Here is a 20643-nt window from a genome sequence, read left to right as displayed (position 1 = left end):
AAATAGAATAAGAAAAAAAAATAAATTATGATGGCTCAAGTGATGAAGTGCCAATATCTGAAAGATGACAAATGAAGGCTATGGGGGAGAGAGAGGGGAGTTAATGAATTCCTTACCCTATTAACATAACGACTTATATGAGTTTACAGAGCGGAGAGGTCTTATAAGACTGAAACAAAAATTGGTAAAGAAAAAAGAGCTGGCATTTTCCAACCAAGTAAGTTTAGTAATAGCACAATAAAAACTGAAGGACTCCTCTGCAGTCTATAATTATAAATCCTAAGCCTACTGTTTACCTTCAGGCACACCACTCCCCCCTGAACCGTTGTTGTTTATACAGCTCACACCCAGACCACACTGTCCTTCTACACTATATAGTGTGTAATTTAGGGACCTCAAGTACTATGCCTCTGTGTGTGTGCTCTTGTGCGTGTGTATACACAAAGGCTCCATTTCTAAGTACTTCTAGTATGGCTGCTCCTTACACTCAAGTGCCTAACTTCCTATCTGGGTAGGCATGAAAGGAGGGCTTTGTGATGTTCACAACTATTCGGAATAACCATGTTCCGTGGTCTGTCTTTGAAGCCAATGGTTGTCATTTCCATCCACCTAACACATTCAAACATAGGCAACTGTTGGAGGATTCAGTAATCACACATAGACCTGGTCCAGTGAGAAGCTTTTCTTCACTCCCTGCTATCTCCTTCACACTTAATGGTTTAATTCTCACCCTAAAAAACGGAGATAACTGACTCTCCATTTAAGGTGAGGAAAAAGACTAACAACAGCTACCTGAATTGCCCCAAACCATAACCTGTTGTGTTAGGAGTCAAACTTAGATCTATTACTCATGGGATTGTTGGGCATGATTAATATAAAAATATAATTGATAGGAAGTTGTACACACAGTGCTTTTAAAAGAAAAATAGACATCCTGGTAGTGGTATCATACATTTTTTGCCTTCACTGTTTGATAGGGTTATTGTACAGGATGGTATAAATTAGAGTTCTCATCCCATACTTCAGGAAGGATTCATTTTCCAAATGTTATGTTTTAAAGATCAACTACATACAAGACTTAAAAAAAGCAAACACACTGTCCTTTTCAAAAAGACATCTGCACATAGCACTACAATGCTCATGCAGAACACAAAGCATACAACTTTAGAGGGCTCTGAAATATCCTCCCTGCTACTTGTTACCACTGAAGTGAACACAGGTGTATGCACAGAGTACTGGGGCTGCGGGAGGGAGACATGTTTCCACGGGAAGCTAGCCTAAGAGTCTGAGGAGGTTAAGTGACCTACATTTGAGACAAAATAAAGGGTTTACAGTGTCATTAAAGTCAAGAGCAAATGACTAGTAGCTGAGTCTATGCAAAAATGGGTCATTTCAATCCCTAATTTTAATAATCTCATACAATGATTTTCAACTTTGGCTACCCATTAGAATCAACAACAGAACTTTCAAAAAATACCAAAAGCCAAGCCCTATTCAGGCCAAATTCATGGTGTAGTACAAAACAACACCCTTTTAAACACCAGATTTACAGAAAAATTGAAAAAAGACAGCACAGACAGTTCCTGTTGAGACCACATCCAGTTTCCCTATTTAACACCTGACACTAGCATGGCACATCTGCCATAATTAAGCACCAAATGATGACACAAGTCCATAATTTATTCCAATTTCCCTATTTTTTACCTAATGTCCTTTTTCTGTCCCAGGATTCCATCCAGGATATCACATTACATTTAGTTGTCATGTCTCTTGAGGCTCCTCTGGTCTGTGACAGTTTCTCAGACTTTTCCTGTTTATGATGACCACCTTAATAGTTTTGAGAAGTGTTGGTCAGGTATTTTATAGACTGTCCCTCCAGTGGGATCTGTCTGGCATTTTTCTCGTGATTAGACTAGAAAAATGGACATCCTGGTAGTGGTAGCATACATTTTTTGCTTCACTGTTTGATAGGGTTATTGTACAGGATGGTATAAATTGAGTTTTCATCCCATACTTCAAGAGGGATTCATTTCCCAAGTATTATGTTTTAAAGATCAACCACATACATTTTTTTAGGAAAAAAGTTAAGTACTTGTTTATATTTTTAACCTGAAGTGCAATGCTATTACAAAAAGATAATCTTTAAAGAAAGCAAGGGTATGTAATGAAAAGTTTGTCCCCCCTCAAGATCTAGATCCTCCCCCACCTCCCCAAAGTAAAATATCAATATATATCCTTCTAGAAATCCTGTTAATGATTTTAAATTATACCACTAGTTCTCAACTTGGGCTGCACATTGGAACCACCTGGGAAAATTTTAAAAAGATGCCATCAATTAAAAAAAAGAACTTTAGTACCTCCCTGGTGGCACAAGAGGTTGTCTCAGCACTATGAAGCTATCCGCAGTCACTGCAACACAAGTTCAATCCCCGGCCAGGGAGCTGACCCACACAGCGCAGCAGACCTCTCCTGTCTCCGGACAGGGGACCGGCTGCTCCCCTCAGCAGTGTATTTCAGTCAATTCACCTGTTCTGCTCCCCACTCTGTCTCTGGCAAATCCTCTCACCAGCCCCGCCCCCAACCTCTGGCCTACACTCCAGCCCTTATATGTATAAATAAATTTTTTAAAAAAAGTGTTTACCAATGGAGAGCTAATGCTTGTGCAAAAAGGTTATAATTGCAATGCCTTTTAAATGATAAAAAAAATCTAAAAAAAATTTTATTAAGACATTTTCTATCTAATATCATTAACTAAAATTCTAACTTATTAGCACTTTAAAAAAAAATCCACAAGCTGTACTATCACAGAGAAAGTTAACTTCCAAATACCTGTTTGTTTTTGAGAAATGGTGACAATAGCACCATTTGGGTTACCAAAGTGACTTTCTCTTTGGGTTACCAAAGTGACTTTCTCCCCAATATCTAAATCCCTGTGGGCAGGTCCTCCAATAGAAGCTGCAGCTCTGATTGCATCTTTACTTCCCAGGATGGGATCTGTAGACCCAGGTTACTCACACGCAGATTCATCCATGCATTCCCGTCCCCGCTGGTTTCTCTCCACTATCCAGTCCCACAGCGAGCGCTCACACAGTTGCATCTGGATGTGCAACATCAGGTGGTACTGCACCTGGGGCACAACACATGGCTGGGATCATGTTTGCAGAATTTACCCACATTGTTCATTTAGTCAAAAATTCTCACTTGCCTACTTTAAGCCAGGCACTAAGCTAAGTGCTGAGGAAAGAGACACAAGCCTGTGCAAGAAACCCAGTGAGGGACACAGATGAGTAAGGCAATGCAGCTGACCCTTGAACAATGCAGGAATTAAAGGAGCTGATACCTCCCCCCACCCCACAAGCAGTCAAAAACCCGCATATAACTTTTTTTTTTTTTTTTTTTTTTTTTTTTTTATAGAGGCATGCTTTATTTATTTGTTTGCTGGTTTGTTTGTTTGTTTTGTTTATACATGCACTGGGTACAGTCAGAAGCACGGGAGGGTGAGAGAATTCACCAGAGCCAGAGCGGGGAGCAGAGCAGGCAGAGGGACCGAAGTACACTGCTGAGGGGAGCAGCGGGCGGCAGGAGAGGTCTGCACGCCATGTGGGACCCTCCTCTGGTGGCCGGGGAGCAGCCGGGGATCGAACCGGCGCCGCAGAGGCCGGGCGCAGTTTCGCAACCCAGCGCTCAACCGCTGCGCCACCGGGGAGGCCCCCGCATATAACTTTTGACTCTCCAAAAACTTAACTACTAATAGCCTACTGTTGACCAAACATCTTACCAATAACCGTCACATTTTATGTTACATATGTCCAAATGTGTACCCTTTCAATAAAGTAAGTTAGAGAAAAGATTAAGAAATTAATAAGTGGATCATGATAAAAGCCTTCATCCTCACTGTCTTCACTTTGAATAGACTGAGGAGAATGAAGATGAGGAAGAGGAGTTGAACAAGATCTTCCTATAAACGGACCCGCACAGTTCAAATCCATGTTGTCCAAGGGTCAACAACAATTAGGTGTGTCATGATCCAAGTGGGTACAGGTAAGCCTGGCTGGAATTGGGCAGGCCTCAAATGGCAGAGTTCTCAGTGTGACACTGAAGCACTGGATCTGAAAGTATGTCATCTGCTCAAGACAGAAAGTGTGTAAAAGCTAAGATGAAGCATCAAAGAATGACCATATCTGTTACTGTCTTTATACCCCAAGCCCATATAAATACTCTGGCTGGCTTTATATCATATATAGCTAATAACCTGTTGCAGGAAAAGGTCAGCAAAAGTTAAACTCACAACAGCCCATTTATTTAGGCACCCAGGAAAATTTTTCAAATATAATACAGAGAAAGAAAATGATTCTGTTAAAAGTCCCTCAAACTTGGTTCCTTTGTATTCAGGTGAACCTGTACAAAGTTTTGTGTTTCATTAAAAAAAAAAACAAAAACCCTCTTCAACAGAAACACATATTTCTAGCTAAGATTAAATTCTCTGTGTGCGGTATACACAGCTTTGTAACCTCAACATCACAGGTTATGGTAGACCCTGTTAAAGTCCAAGTTTTTTTAAATACTAATAATACTGGTTAAGAGTATATAGGGGTCTCACCAGCAGATATCTGTAATTCTCAACAAAAGAATCCCAGAAAGTGACCTGGCAATCCTACTAGGATTCTCTACTAAAAGTTATGTTCCAAATATAGAAAGTTTCTATGCATAAGCATATTTTTATAGCATGATTCTAATATACAACAGAAATGAGAGTGTGAATGATGATTCCAACTCCAGGACAAGAACTGGAGGTCAGTAAAGGATTGGCAGGAGCTAACGAACTGAAGGAAGGAAGATGAACCACAAAGGCCATATGTCAAGAGGGAAATGAACACAGAGCAGAAGAGTTGGAGCAGAGAGAAGGAGAGGCACAATGGGTGAAGTCAGTGCAGGGAAAGGAAAGGCCACATCTAGTCACAGTTCTTTACAGTCATCCTGGTAAACATTAACTCAGTAGGTTCTGAGAAAGGAATATACCTCTGTCTGTCCCAGCAAATTTAAATTTTCTTCAGAAGATTCCTCCATGGATGAGGAAATTTCTCCTAAATCTGACTTATGTCTAAGTGGCAGATGATGTTCAACAATTGATCTGGAAGACAAGTCAGCCAAGTCACTCTCTTGGCGTTCCAGAGATGACTCAAATTCACTGGCATTTCTCGTGACTAAATTGCTGGTGTAGTTCACCAATCTGTTATTCTGATGCTCCAGTCCTCCAAAGGATTTTTTGTTCTCTGAAGCAAACTCAGCAAAGATGATGGATGGACTATTACTTTCATCACTTCTAACATCATATTGATCACTGGTGGAAAAAAGACAGTAAAAATACAAATGAATATAAAAAGAAAAGAGCAAGTGTAACTCAACTGTTTCTTCAAGACTATGACTCTCATTAGTAATCACCTGAAAAAAATGACTTCAAATCCATATAGAAGCATCTATTTAAAATACTGATAGGAGAAGATACAGCATACTATTACATACTTAAAATGTGCTTAATTACATTAAAATACATCAGAAGAAAAAATTTTTAACTATGTATAGTGAATTTGGACTTGTGATCATTTAGTAATATACACAAATGTCAAATCATCATGTTGTACACTTCAAGCTAATATGTTTGTAAAAATAAGTAAAATTTAAAATTTAAATAAATAAATAAAAATAAAATACCAACAGGAAATATCTGACAGGAGGGAAATAATTTAATATTTTATAATGGGAATAAGCAAAAAGAAATTCTAAAATACTCCCAAACTCCTAGTAGCAAGAGGCAAAAGCAATCCAACACAGGTGACAGCTGGAAATGTCTAAAGTGTAAAGGTCAACACCCACTTACATACCTGCCATCCTCTTGGTCAGAGATCACTTCCAGGGATGGCAACTGAATAGAAATTCTATCTGCTGAACAAAAGCAAAAACAAAAACAAATCTTCAAGCAGCCCAGTTTTCTAATTTACAGGCTAAGGCAGAGCTGAAATATACAAATGCCAAATGAGACTACAAGTCTCCAAATATCTTGACCTTCTGGCAAAATACAATACACTGAGCTCATTATTCAAATGACTGGCACATTTGAGGAAATACAGAAACAGAGCCATTCAACTAGACCAGGGACCACAAACTTTCTGCAGAGTATCAGAGAGTAAACATTTTAGGTTGTGCAGGCCCTGTGGGACTCTGCTCAAGTACTCACTTCTGCTGTGCAGTGCAAAGGCAGTCACAGGCACTCAGTGAAGGAGCCTGTATTCTAATACCTTATTCATTGACACTGAGATTTTAATTTCATACAATTTCCACAAAACATTCTTCTTCTGATTTCTTTTAACTATCTAAAGATGTAAAAAGTAAAGCATTCTCAGCTTCTGAGATGTACAAAAACAGGAACAGGCCAGATTTGGCCACAGAAGGAATTCTGCCAACACCTCAATTAAATCATCAAAACTGCTTACCTTGCATTTGGGCCACATGAACATGTTCTATCCAAGCAGTGTGATAACCAACAATATTAGGATGCTGAAGACCCGCCAGCACCTTCACTTCCCGTAGTACCTAAAGAAGAAATATAGTTTTTTGATAATTGCTCATTATCAAATATTATTTGTTCTACTGTAAAATAACAAAAACTCCTCTGTACAAAGAATCTAAGCTATATTAAAATAATGGGAATATTTCTGTGAGAGACAAATACAATTTTTTAAAAGATTTATTTATTTAGGGCTTCGCCGGTGGCACAGTGGTTGAGCACTGGGCTGCGAAGCTGCTCGCAGCCTCTGTAGCGCCTGTTCGATCCCCAGCTGCTGGCGAGGGTCCCACATGGCGTGGCAGACCTCTCCTGCCACTCTCGCTGCTCCCCTCAGCAGTGTATTTCGTCAATCTGCCTATTCTGCTCCCCACTCTGGCTCTGGTGACTTCTCTCACCCTCCTGTGCTTCTGACTGTACCCAAGGCTTATATAAAATAAATAAATAAATCTTTTTAAAAAAATATTTATTTATTTATGCATATAAGAGCCAGAGGTGCAGGGGGGCGGGGGTGAGAGGATTCACCAGGGACAGAATAGGAGCAGAACTGGTGGACTGACTGAAATATACTGCTGAGGGGAGTAGTGGGCGATACAGGAGAGGTCTGCTGTGCCATATGGGTTAGCTCCCTGGCTGGGGATTGAACTCATGCTGCAGAGGCTGCTGATAGCTTCATAGTGCTGAGACTCAAGTCCTTGTGCCACCAGGGAGGTTCATAAATGTAACTGTTACAGTAAGTAACTTACAAGTATGTAACACTTTTACTTTTCACAGTTCATTTATAATCATTCTCTTATTTTAACTTAAGTCCTCCAAGTTAAAAAATTGTCACCACTATTTCAAAAACAGGAGACAAATGCCTTAAAGGACTAGGTCTGTTGGCCCAGGACTACACAGCACGACAAGGAGAATATTGAGCTGGCTTGTGTTTTTTCACAACAAGCTACATTTTTTTTATATATATTTGTTATGTGCCTTTAATTATTTATTTATTTATACAAGCACTGGGTACAGTCAGAAGCATGGGAGGGTGAGAGAATTCACCAGAGCCAGAGCAAGGAACAGAACAGGCAGATGGACAGAATGCACTGCTGAGGGGAGCAGCGGGCACAGCAGGAGAGGTCAGCACACCATGTGGGACCCTCGCCAACAGCCGGCGATCAAACCAGTGCTTCAGAGACTGCGGGCAGCTTCGCAGCCACACTCAACCACTGCGCCACCAGGGGAGGCCCAACAAGCTACATTTTTATTAATCATTTGCTGAAAAGTTAATTTCTCCAGCAATGATTCTGAAATGTGGTCAGTGCAAAGTGCATATAACAAAATTAAATAAAATTTCAGTGTTGACATTTATTTTACTGTAACCAATTATTAGTAACTTGGCAATCTAAATCACCTTTCTGCCAATATATACATATAACATATAATTCTTTAAGAGGGACCCAAATGCTCATTTACTCAAAATACAAAAATTTTCAAAATCATACCTTCATGCAATCTGTTTTAGTTGCACCCTTAATCAGTATTTTTTTAATTGCATAATATTGGCCATCCAATTTATTTCTGACCTAAAAAATGAAGGAAAAGACAAAATTTACTGAGCCATTAAATTTCAAAAGAATAAAGTTCTTTTCATCTGAGCTTAGATAATCCAAATTTGTTAGAGATCCAAATTAAGATGGAGACAAGCATCCTCTTTACTCTGTGCAGGAAAGTCAATAGTAATCAGCCAGACTAGCTTTTCAAACAACAGTGAGAGTTCAATTCCTAGAAGCTCTTAGGGCTAAAGAATGGCAATATCTGAAAAAGGGCTAGGTAAGGCCCAAAACACAGCAGCACAACTTTTAATACATTTTTTATAAAACTTAACAACAGAACACAAGATCAAAATTTTTAGAATCTATCTATAACATTAATGTGGTCAGGAAAATATTAAAACCTATCAAATTTCCTCTAAATGACAAATCTTAGTGAAAAGTAAATATACATGATTTCTAAGAATTTTCCTGTAAACATGATGATGAGAACAACATCTCATTTAGAACATTTATTTAGAGAGAAAGTTAAAACAAATGTGTAAAACCACCTTGTACACTCTTCCATATCCACCTTTTCCTAAGATGGCAAGTTCTTCAAATTCACTTAAGTAACGTGAAGTTTGTGCTTCAAAGGCTATATCCCTTGATCTGAAAGTTAAATATAAACAAACTATTAAAACAAGAGAATCAAAATGTTCTCAGACAGCTCATGTTCATGGTACACTAGTGAACTGTTTAATTTTTGTGATTCAGTTATTCTCAGTCAGAAAATATTACATGCAGTAAGATAGTCTGAGAGAAACTACATTCATACAACCTTTGTTACCATATTGTAATTGTTCTTTCTTTCATTACTTCCCATTATTGATATGTTACTGTGCCCAATTTATAAATTAAACTTTATCACAGGTATGTATTTACAGGAAACAATATAGTAAGTACAAGGATCAGTATTATGAGGTTTCAGGAAACCACTGGGGGTCTGGGAACACACATTCCAAGGATAAAGGGGGTGTTACTACTTTATTACTAAGCTGCCAAACCTTGCTTATCACTCAACTGTGGTTATTTGGGAAGATGAGCTAAATCAAACTTTTTCATTCTCTGTGAGGAGATTTCATAGATTGCTGATTAGCGAATCAATAAAGTAATGACAGCAAGGCCATCATTAATCTAAGTTCAAGTTTTTTACCAGTAATTAGTAATCTACTTAGAAATGATTATCACTGTTTTAAAGCATCAATCTTAAGGATGACTAAGAGGAAGAAGTTGATTAGTTAAGTGGTAAATTTACTAAAATTTCTTAATGAATCAGACCAATTTCAGATTTTAAACTAGCATTTCCTAAAAATAACCAAAATTCAGTGGTGTTTCCCTGACAGCCTGGGTATCAGTACTCAAAATTAAGAGTGGGGTTTATGGAATCCACATAGAATGGAGGAGGCAGAGGGGACTGGCAGATGAGGGTGGGCAGGGGGAATCAAAGAGGAGGGAAATAAGTAAAGCAAATCTTGAAGCAGTAATTAATTGCTAAGACGAAGGCTTTTAATTTTCATAAACTACACTAACTACATTATTTAACCTCAATGCTAATTTCTGATTAATTCAAGATTCATTCCTAATCATGATTTCTTTTAGATAGCTTAATCTTTGCATAATCAAAAAAAGTATTTAACACATACCTGATCTTCTGGATATAAGAATTATCTTCACAAGGATCCTAAAATAAAATACAACTTTTAAAAAGCATTTTGAAATTTTTATGTAATAAGGAATCTATCAAAAATCAATTGTTCCAAATGCTCAAAAAATATTTTTTTTAAAAAAGCCCAATGCTTTTTTCAATATTACTTTGAGTTTACAATTGATAATATCTCTCTCTTAATCAAAAGATCACTAATAAAAAAGCTATATTCTTGCTATTCACTGCCAAAGCTGAGAATTTACCAAGGCATTCCATCAGCAAATATTGTTAACTTTGCCTTGAAAACATATGCAGAAACTGCATTGCTACCACCATTCCAAGCCACCGTATCTCTAGCCTCTGTGACTATACCTGCCTCTCTGCTTTGACCCTTGCCTGTCCTCAGTCTATTTTCAATACAGCACCTGGTGTGATCCCATTAAAATATAAGTCAGTCAGACTGTATCCTTCTCTGCTCAAAATCCTATGAAGCTTCCCATCTTATTCTGAGTTAAAACCAGAAACATTGAAACAGTCTTAAGATCCTACTCCATCTGTCCTTTTCCCTGTCTGGCTCCCCAAGTCCCACCTTCTGTTCTCTCCCTTTGCTTACCCTATTCCCCCAAAAGGCTGCCTATCAGTTTCCCAAACATGCCAAGCTCACTGCATTTCTGTTCCTCTGCCTGGAATGCTTTTCTTCCAAATAGTGCTTATCTCATCTCCCCACTTCAGCTCCTGACTTAAATGATACAATCTTGGCAAGGCCCTCTATACCCATCCAAAAATCAACAGGGTCCTTCCCGACATGGTCTAAATCCCTTCACTGTTTTATGTTTCTTCTTAACACTTATCACCATCTAACTCCCATGGATATATTTTTTTCCTATTGTTTACGGCCCCCTCATCAGAACAAAAGCTCTATGAGAAAAGAGATTTCTAATTTTTTTCATTGCTTAACCCTTGGCTCCTACAAAAGACCCTAACACTTCGTAGTCATTTGATAAATATTTCTTGAATAAACCAATGACAACATTGTTACAAAGCTATTTTTAAAATCATGATTATCATGATTTAAAATACAGTTCTCTTGAAATTAGAATGTTTTTATCATATACAAAGTACATTTCTCAGTGCTTACCTGACGAACTCTCTCTTTAGCTGACCTCATTAAATGGGTGATAGCTCTGTTGTGATGCAGTCTTAATGAGCTGAACTCATCACTACAGGTGAAAGAAGACAGCAGTCCCATTTTGATAAAGGTCTCACAAAGTACTATAAAAAGAATATGGAAAACTATTATCAGAAACACCGTCAACAAAATAGTAACTTTTAAAGAGTACACATAGAATAAAGAGGAATAATGGCCTCTATTAGGAAAAAAAGCCACTAGGCAAAAGTCGTATTTATACACATATTACAACGTGGTAACTGATTCTCAAAAAAGAAGGAAGAGTCGGTGTGCTCACGGATTAGGAGCATGATGTCATTACTCACCTGAAACCATTCACTCACTTGCTGACCAGGCCTGGTCAGTCAGTAAAATACTAGGGTTTATTTTTTAAAAAGGCAACACAATATGTGAGTATGGTAGTCTTCTGACATTCAAACACACTCCACTTTACTGGCAGCCCAAAATACAAGAATGAAGTTAAAAGAAGAAGTGTGGATAACCTGAGGAATCTAAAGACCCACTATACTTAAAATTGGCTCTGAAATGAGGAGAATCTTACTAGCCTAAGTCCCTAACCTATGAGTTATGACTTGAATTCCAGACAGCTAGTGTGAGGATTGAACTGAATTGCAAGGACCAGTTAGTGTCAGAGAACTGGCCCATGTAGGGGGAAAAAAAATCCACATTTGGTGTCAGAGAATTCAGTATATAAAGGAAAATGGTTTCCTTCAAAAACAAAAACACAATTGTTCCAATTCTCTGGTCAATAACTGGTTCAGAATGAGTATCTGTGATTTTCCATTCACTTAGTCAATGACCGAACCTTAGCAGATCTTCCAAAATTATATGATCATGTTATAGATACAAAACTATCTCTTATTTATTTAAATATATACAATTTTTGTGGTATATATTTAATTAATCTTTTGGGATCCCAGAATGATTATATTCCTAAGAAATTACCCAAAGGAAAACATAAAATGAATTTTATGAATGTAAACTATTAAAATTTAATAGTTCAAATTTTTATAGACCAACTGCTGCTCAGACCTATGGCATTAAATAACATACTATTTTTTACAACTTCTATTTAGCAAGATTAATTTAATCTTACTAACATTTAAACACCTGTCTTGAACGAAGAGGGTTTGGTTCATGCACATGGCTCAAGTGTTCCAGCAAAGAAACAAGCAATAGTTGGTTTGCAACTGCGAAGGGGAAAGATGGCTGCTGTAGGGGTTCTTTTAACACCTGGAGTTCTGCTGGAACATCAGATTCTAAAAATTAGAAAAAGAAAAAAAATTAGTAAATGTTAAGCATGTCTTCTAATGACAAAACAGTACACTCTAATTACTGAAACAGAAACTTCTTAAGGGCCTCCCCGGTGGCGCAGCGGTTGAGCGCTGGGTTGCGAAGCTGCCCGCAGCCTCTGCAGTGCCGGTTCGATCCCCGGCTGCTCCCCGGCCACTGGAGGGGGGTCCCGCATGGCACGCAGACCTCTCCTGCCGCCCGCTGCTCCCCTCAGCAGTGTACTTCGGTCCTTCTGCCTGCTCTGCTCCCTGCTCTGGCTCTGGTGAATTCTCTCGCCCTCCCGCGCTTCTGACTGTACCCAGTGCATGTATAAATAAATAAATAAATCTTTAAAATAAAAAAAAAGAAAACAGGTTTTTTAAAAAAAAAAAAAAAAAAAGAAACTTCTTAAATTTAAAAAAATAAAAAACGAGCAGTTAAGCTGAGTAGGGCTGATCAGTCAGTTCAGCCAAAAAGGAAAGACGTGCTGGAACTGGTTTTGAGTTGAATTCTAGAAGTTGGAGAACTAGCAGAAAGACACCGGGGGGGGGGGAAGGAACGGGGTAGTTTTAGTATTTAGTATTGATGTTTGTAAAAGTAGAAATATCGATAAATATTCAAGTCAACAATCAAGCAGGCAGGAATAGGATGGCTTCTTTTTTTTTTTTTTATAGAGGCATTTTTTTTATTTATTTATTTGTTTGTTTGTTTTGTTTATACATGCACTGGGTACAGTCAGAAGCGCGGGAGGGTGAGAGAATTCACCAGAGCCAGAGCGGGGAGCAGAGCAGGCAGAAGGACCGAAGTACACTGCTGAGGGGAGCAGCGGGCGGCAGGAGAGGTCTGCGCGCCATGTGGGACCCTCCTCTGGTGGCCGGGGAGCAGCCAGGGATAGAACCGACACCGCAGAGGCCGCGGGCAGCTTCGCAACCGAGCGCTCAACCGCTGCGCCACCGGGGAGGCCCAGGATGGCTTCTTTTAGAAGACAACCAAGGCCAGGCCCAAAGAAAAAAGTATTTACAGATAAGGAAAGAAAAGAAGGAAAGATGGAAATACTGAGTAGGTCAATCTCACTTCTTATGAAAAATTAGTCTTTAAAAACATTAAGACTATCATTCTATTAATGATATTAAGACTATCATACTACCATTTATTTAATTGTTATTGTTTGAAAATGGATATTCTATTCCACTCTCCTCTATTAACTACTCAAGGTCCTAGAAAAGCCAAAGTTTTCAAATCCAGACTTCATTGCAATTTCCTCTCTGATCTAAATTGGTGGCTATATTAATCTTAAAATAAAAGCTCTGTTTAGATGCAGATGTGCTATTCATTTCAAATGAGTATTACTGAGGAAGAATGAAAAATGTGGCCATGCAAAAACTTCTCTATGTAAAGACATCTTTTTTTTTTTTTTTTTTAGATTTATTTATTTATTTATTTATACAAGCACTGGGTACAGTCAGAAGCGCGGGAGGGTGAGAGAATTCACCAGAGCCAGAGCGGGGAGCAGAGCAGGCAGAAGGACCCAGTACACTGCTGAGGGGAGCAGCGGGCGGCAGGAGAGGTCTGCGCGCCATGTGGGACCCTCCTCCAGTGGCCGGGGAGCAGCCGGGAATCGAACCGGAGCTGCGGAGGCTGCGGAGGCTGCGGGCAGCTTCGCAACCCAGCGCTCAACCGCTGCGCCACCAGGGAGGCCCTGTAAAGACATCTTAAAGTGAAACTATGAATCACAAATTTAGATACAGTACATAGAGCTGTACCATAATGAAAAGGAAAAGGTAGTAAATTTACAGAGCTCTTACAAGCTAATATGAAAGTGAACCACAATTAAAACTTATATAGGATTAATATAACTAGAGTAATAGCATATATTAAAATAGCCACAATACTTGTTTGAGTACTGTAGTTTACCATTTAACTGGTGAACTACTTAAAGCCTGGGGTACCTAGTATTCTTTTTTTTTTTTTTTTTAATTAATAAATTTTATTTTTAGGGCCTCCCCGGTGGCGCAGCGGTTGAGTGCTGGGTTACGAAGCTGCCTGCAGCCTCTGCGGCGCCGGTTCGATCCCCGGCTGCTCCCCGGCCGCCGGGGGAGGGTCCCACATGGCACGCAGACCTCTCCTGCCGCCCGCTGCTCCCCTCAGCAGTGTACTTCAGTCCTTCTGCCTGCTCTGCTCCCTGCCCTGGCTCTGGTGAATTCTCTCACCCTCCCGCACTTCTGACTGTACCCAGTGCATGTATAAACAAAAAAACCAAACAAACAAACAAATAAATAAATAAAACATGCCTCTATTAAATAAATAAATAGATAGATAATTCAGCATAATTCTTTAGAATATTGAAATTTGGCTAAATAAATTATAAACTGTACACAGAATACTAAACTGCTGTTAGAAATGATGGTGTAGAGAATGATGATCATAAATAGTCCATTATCAAATCAAAGAAGGTGGTTGTCAGATAGTAATACTGATGAAGGTGATACCAGATAGTTTCATAAAAACTAGCAACCTTTATTTTTTTAAAGATTTAATTTTTTATGAGTACGAGAGCTGGGGTGTAGGACGGAGGTGCAGGGAGGTAAGAGGATTCACCAGAGACAGAGTGAGGAGCAGAACAGATCTACTGAAATACACTGCTGAGCGGAACAGGTGGTGAGACAGGAGAGGTCTGCTGTGCCATGTGGGTTTGGTCCCTGGTTGGGAATCAGACTCCTGCAGTGGCTGCTGATAGCTTCATAGTGGTGAGAATTAACCCCTTGTGCCTCCAGGGAAGCCCAAAACTAACAACCTTTAAAGAGGTCACTGCAACAAAATTATCAAATATTTCTTTAATTTTATGCTTATTTCTCTGATCCAACAAATCCTACTTCTGTGTTTAGGTCCACTTCTGTGTTATGAGTTTAGGTCCACTGTGTTATGAGTTTAGGTCCACTCATAACTTCCTATTTTCTAAAATGAGAAAATTCTACTTATTAATTAAAAAAAAAGAATGGTCTCAGGCCTCCCCTGGTGGCGCAGCAGTTGAGTGTTGGGCTGCAAAGCTGCCCACAGCCTCTGCAGCACCGGTTCGATCCCCGGCCTCCGGCGGGGGTCCCACATGGCGCCCAGACCTCTCCTGCCATGCCCACTGCTCCCCTCAGCAGTGTACTTTGTCAGTCTGCCTGTTCTGTTCCCCGCTCTGGTGAATTCTCTCACCCTCCTGTGCTTCTGACTGCACCCAGCGCTTGTATAAATAAATAAATAAATCTTTAAAAAAAAAAAAAAGAATGGTCTCTGGAGTCACATGAATTTGGGAAATCAAACTCTGCTCCCCGCTCTGCCTCTGGTGAATTCTCTCACCCTCCCGCGCTTCTGACTGTACCCAGTGCATGTATAAACAAACAAACAAACAAACAAACAAATAAATAAAACATGCCTCTATTTTAAAAAAAAAAAAAAGAAAATGACAGCTTTAAAAGGCCACTAGTCAGATACTAAAATGCAGAGAAGGATAAATTCCCCTTTTCACAATCTGGTCAAGAATAGGAGTGTGGCTAAAAGGAAAGATGCTGTCAAGTTCTTTTATAGAAGAATAAGAAATAACACAGAGATCCTAGGTGAAATTGAGTTCCAGATCTCTGCCCAGTGGAAAAGGAGTAGACAGGAAAAGAATCACCTAACTCCATCTGCTCCGGGAAGTATCATCCAGATGGCCACTCATTAAATGAAAGAGGAACCTGGAAAACTAGTCTAAGGTAAAAATTCTGAAAAACTTGTGCCAAATGAACAGAAAAATGAATGGGTCTGACAATGGGCTTAAGGTTGGCCTTCCTTTGAATGAATGATGTTCCACAGGGGTGAAAAAAAAGATACCACAGCAACTTTGACCAAAGGCTGATTATGGCTCTAAGCAAATCTCTACACAGTAGTTGCCAAAGAACACAGGTGTAAGATTATACCTGAATTTTCTGACTCTACCATTTACTGGCAGAGAGACCTCCTCACATCCCACGACCTTCAAGAAATCATTTATTCTGTTTTGATGTCTATTAAAACTGTAGCTATATTTTTCACAGGCTTCACTTTTCATATAAAAAGGTAAGTCATGTCTGGATATTGAGAGTCTTTTGGAGGAAAAAGCAATGTGTGTACACAACAGTACTATTAGAAACCATAAGGAAGTTTTTTTAAACTTATCTAAGATCACTCCCTTCAAGAATAATCTTTAGCTTGCAGAAAACCTTATCACAACATTACAGAAAAGATAGACTGTGTTTACAGCTGGGACTTTTCCTATGACATAACACTTTACATAGTTTTGACTTGCTGTAATATACAACTTACATGTGGGGAAAAAAACTGTGTTTGTCCCATAAAAAAGTTATCTTACAACTCCTACTTAAATTACTACCAGTTTGCTTTTGTCTCCCTTTATGATCAAGAATTTTAAGTAGTGTTAGGAATGAAAAACCAATGAATTTAAGAAATTGAAACCTTTTCAATTCTGTGTGCACCTTTAAACCCATTGCAACATGTTAATAATTGTTTCATGCTCCAACTGAATGTGTGTTCTCTGTAATTCTCCTATTGAAACTATTATAGTAAAAACCTTCCTGAATCAATATATTCAGTCTTGATACACAATTCTTAAAGTGGCCAAGAAAACTGGTAGCAATTAAAATAACTTGCCTATTGCACTTTCATTTAAATATTAGATACTGTGAACTGGCAGAGCCAACATTTTATGTAACTCACTTTATGCTAAATAACTTGACTCACTAATGCTTATCTCCTAGTAACCAAAGCCCTCAAGAGGGCCTCCCTGGTGGGGCAAGGGGGTAAGACCCAACCCATGGAGCTGTCCGCAGCCTCTGCTGCATGAGTTCCATCCCCTGGCCTGCCAGGGGGCAGCCCACATGGCGCAGCAGACCTCTCCTGACTCGCCTGCTGCTCCCCTTAGCAGTGTCTTTCAGTCAGTCTGCCTGTTCTGCTCCCCGCGATGTCTCTGGTGAATCCTCTCACCCCACACATCTGGCCTGTACCCCAGCTCTTGTATGCATAAGTAAATCTTTAAAAAAAATAATAAAGCCCTCAAGAAAACTTGGCCAATTGTTTTTAAAACGACGAGAATGATTGCCACACTGCCTCACTACGAGAGGTTTAGAGCTACTGTCAGCGAAGCGAAAGACTAAAGAAGGAAAAAGCAAGACTCTTGATCCACACCCATCGCCTGACAAAACTACAGGGCTAGAGAGCTGGAAAGTCGCCCGAAGGAAGTCTTAGTCCGAAGCCGGAGACCGCAGAGGAAACTAAAGAACAGAAACGTAAACAAACGAGGGGTGCAGACACTCGTTTCCTTAAGTGTTTACCTTACCCTCGACGGCCCGCCCACTCGGCCATGGGGGCCCCCCTGGACTCCGGGTTCAAGCCCAGATCCAGCCAAATTCGCCCAGACCTGAGGCGAACCTCGCTGTCCCCTGCCCGCGGGCCTGAGGGTGGACGTGGGCCAGTCGCGGCCGCCAAGGCACTCCGGGGTCTCACCATCGTACTTGGGGTCCGAGCCCTCGGCTGGGAATTCGATGGCAGGCGGCGCGGGCAGAGCCCCCGCCCCGCCGCCCTCCGCCTCGCACTCCGGAGCCCTGGAGCTGCCCCCCAGCATCGCCGGTCGCGCGCGGGCCGCAGCCCAGCCCGCCGGCTCCCCCAGGACCGCCACGCTGGGCAGCCGCGCCGCTCTCACGGGACCCGGAAGTAGCCCCGGGGAGCCGGAAGACTCGCCCCGTCCGCCTGCGCCGCCGCCGGGGGCGGGTCCTGCCGCCGGCTCCGCCCCTTCCGGGAGGGCAGGCGGGGCTGTCAGAGCCCTGATGGCGGGGGCGGGGGCGGGGGCGGGGGCGGATTTGGAGGACGGACCGGGAGGGACTGGGGGGCAATGGCCACTGCGCGGGTTGGACATCGGCCTCTGCCTCAGACAGCAGATGAGTCAGAGCACTCACCTCTCACGCCAACAGCAGTGCCAGTGTAAGAATGGTGTCCGCAGAGATTGGAATCCAGATGTTTACTTTTTGCGGATACAAAAGTGACTATTTTGCCATTTGTTTTTCCAAAAAAAAAAAAAAAAAATCTACAAGACCCGTCTCTATGAGTTCTGAAGCTATTTTGGTCAACCGTTAAGCCACAATAAAACAGGAAATGCCAACTAGATTCCTAAGCGAAGGCAACCCAACACGAAATCCACTGGTTTTGAAGAACTTTCAACTGAAATGATTTCAAACCTGAGACTGCCTTTTCCTTTTTTTTTTAATTTATATTTATTTTATTTTTTTAAATAAATTTTATTTTTATATTCCCCATACAATTGCAACCCCCTTATTTTGACCCCAATCCCTCCCCTCCCAGCCACCCACCCCTTATAGAATGTCTCTGGTTCATAGTTGTTTGTTGATTTTGATTTTTACTTTATTATAGTTATTCTTTTTCCTGGTCCCTTATTTAAGTTTTCTAGATTCCTGCTATGAGTGAGACCATCCGGTATTTTTCTTTTTCTTTTTGGCTTATTTCGCTGAGCCTGATCCCTTCCAACGCCATCCATGTTGCTGCAAATTGCATGTGTTTATCTTTTTTGAATGCTGAGTAATATTCCATGGTGTATATGTACCACATCTTCTTGATCCAGTCATCTATTTTTGGGCATTTAGGTTGTTTCCAAAGCAACTCAAAATGGATTAAAGAACTAGACATAAGACCTGAAACCATAAAATACATAGAAGGAAATATAGGCGAAACACTACGTGAGACTGCCTTTTCCAACCGTCCCCTTGGCCACACTAAATCAACTGTGGTTTGAAACCCTTAGCTTCAAAATCCCACCCTCTTTTCCCTCTGATGTCCCTGATGGTTTGGTCACCTAACAAAACACTACGTTATTGAAACAATTCTTTAGAGATCACAGATCAGTAATAGACCTGGAATAAAAACCTTTTTATTTATTTATTTTTTAATACAATTTTTTTTTTATAGAGGCATGCTTTATTTATTTTTTGTTTGTTTTGTTTTTTGTTTATACATGCACTGGGTACAGTCAGAAGCGCGGGAGGGTGAGAGAATTCACCAGAGCCAGAGCGGGGAGCAGAGCAGGCAGAAGGACCGAAGTACACTGCTGAGGGGAGCAGCGGGCGGCAGGAGAGGTCTGCGCGCCATGTGGGACCCTCCTCTGGTGGCCAGGGAGCAGCCAGGGATCGAACCGGCGCCGCAGAGGCCACGGGCAGCTTCGCAACCCAGTGCTCAACCGGGGAGGCCCAATAAAAACCTTTTTAGATCTTGGGCCTCAATTCCAGTGTAATGTGCGTAAGTTGGTATTGTTTGCATATTTTATTTGAACACACTTTTCCTATCGAGTCATCCTGAATACATTTAGCCTGAAGGAAGTAATTATGGACGTCGTGGTTCTCCAAATAATTTTTTTTTTTTAAATAGAGGCATGTTTTTATTTATTTATTTGTTTGTTTGTTTGATTTGTTTATACATGCACTGGGTACAGTCAGAAGCACGGGAGGGTGAGAGAATTCACCAGAGCCAGAGCAGGGAGCAGAGCAGGCAGAAGGACCGAAGTACACTGCTGAGGGGAGCAGCAAGCGGCAGGAGAGGTCTGCGCGCCATGTGGGACCCTCCTCTGGTGGCCGGGGAGCAGCCGGGGATCGAACCAACGCCGCAGAGGCCAAGGGCTGCTTCGCAACCCAGCGCTCTACCACTGCGCCACCGGGGAGGCCCTTCTCCAAATAATTTTCAAAGATTAGACATGACCATGCTGATGGGAAATGCACAGAGGGTATTGCTGAAGGGTATTTTATCTATATGTATCCACAACTTTATTTTTTTTAAGATTTATTTTATTTTTGCATACAAGAGCTGAGGTATGGGCCAGAGGGGTGGGGATGAGAGCATTCACCAAAGAGAGTAGGGAGCAGAACAGGCAGACTGACTGAAATACATCACTGAGGGGAGCAGCAGCGAGACAGGAGAGGTCTGCTGCACCATGTGGGTTAGGTTAGCTCCCTGACTGAGGGATCAAACTCCTGCTGCAGTCTGTCCATAGATTATTAGTGCTGAGACTCAACACCTTCCACCATCAAGGAGGCCCTGTATCCGCAAGTTTAAAAATGCAAATACTTTTGACTCATCAAGTCCACTTTCAGGAATTTATTCTATGGAACAGATTAAAAATAAGCAGAAAGAGCTAACTTTAAAAGTTATTAATTGGGGCCTTCCCTGGTGGCACAGCGGTTGAATGCTGGGCTGTGAAGCTGCCCGCAGGTTCTGCAGCGCCAGTTCGATCCCGGCCACCGGTGAGGGCCCTACAGGGCACGACAGACCTCTCCTGCCATGCCCGCTGCTCCCCTCAGCAGTGTGTTTCCTCTGT

General features: G+C 41.0%; 1 protein-coding gene across 1 annotated transcript in view; it reads right to left on the bottom strand.

The window, feature by feature from the left end:
* EIF2AK1 (eukaryotic translation initiation factor 2 alpha kinase 1) overlaps positions 1–17889 on the bottom strand; it is a gene marked incomplete at both ends in the record, with an annotated part of 33005 nt that extends 15116 nt beyond the window's left edge. The window contains 10 exons of the mRNA XM_084251161.1: positions 3016–3127; positions 5020–5341; positions 5883–5943; positions 6492–6591; positions 8050–8130; positions 8649–8748; positions 9783–9820; positions 10923–11056; positions 12074–12232; positions 17772–17889. Of these exons, the coding sequence (XP_084107287.1) occupies positions 3016–3127; positions 5020–5341; positions 5883–5943; positions 6492–6591; positions 8050–8130; positions 8649–8748; positions 9783–9820; positions 10923–11056; positions 12074–12232; positions 17772–17889 (1225 nt within the window). The remainder of the gene's footprint in view (positions 1–3015; positions 3128–5019; positions 5342–5882; positions 5944–6491; positions 6592–8049; positions 8131–8648; positions 8749–9782; positions 9821–10922; positions 11057–12073; positions 12233–17771) is intronic.
* Positions 17890–20643: the final 2754 nt, after the last annotated feature.

Source organism: Talpa europaea (assembly GCF_964194135.1).
Source record: "Talpa europaea genome assembly, chromosome: 12".
In the NCBI taxonomy this organism is placed as follows: domain Eukaryota; kingdom Metazoa; phylum Chordata; class Mammalia; order Eulipotyphla; family Talpidae; genus Talpa; species Talpa europaea.
The sequence above is the reverse complement of the archived record's forward strand: the minus strand, read 5'-3'. Positions and strand labels throughout refer to the sequence as shown.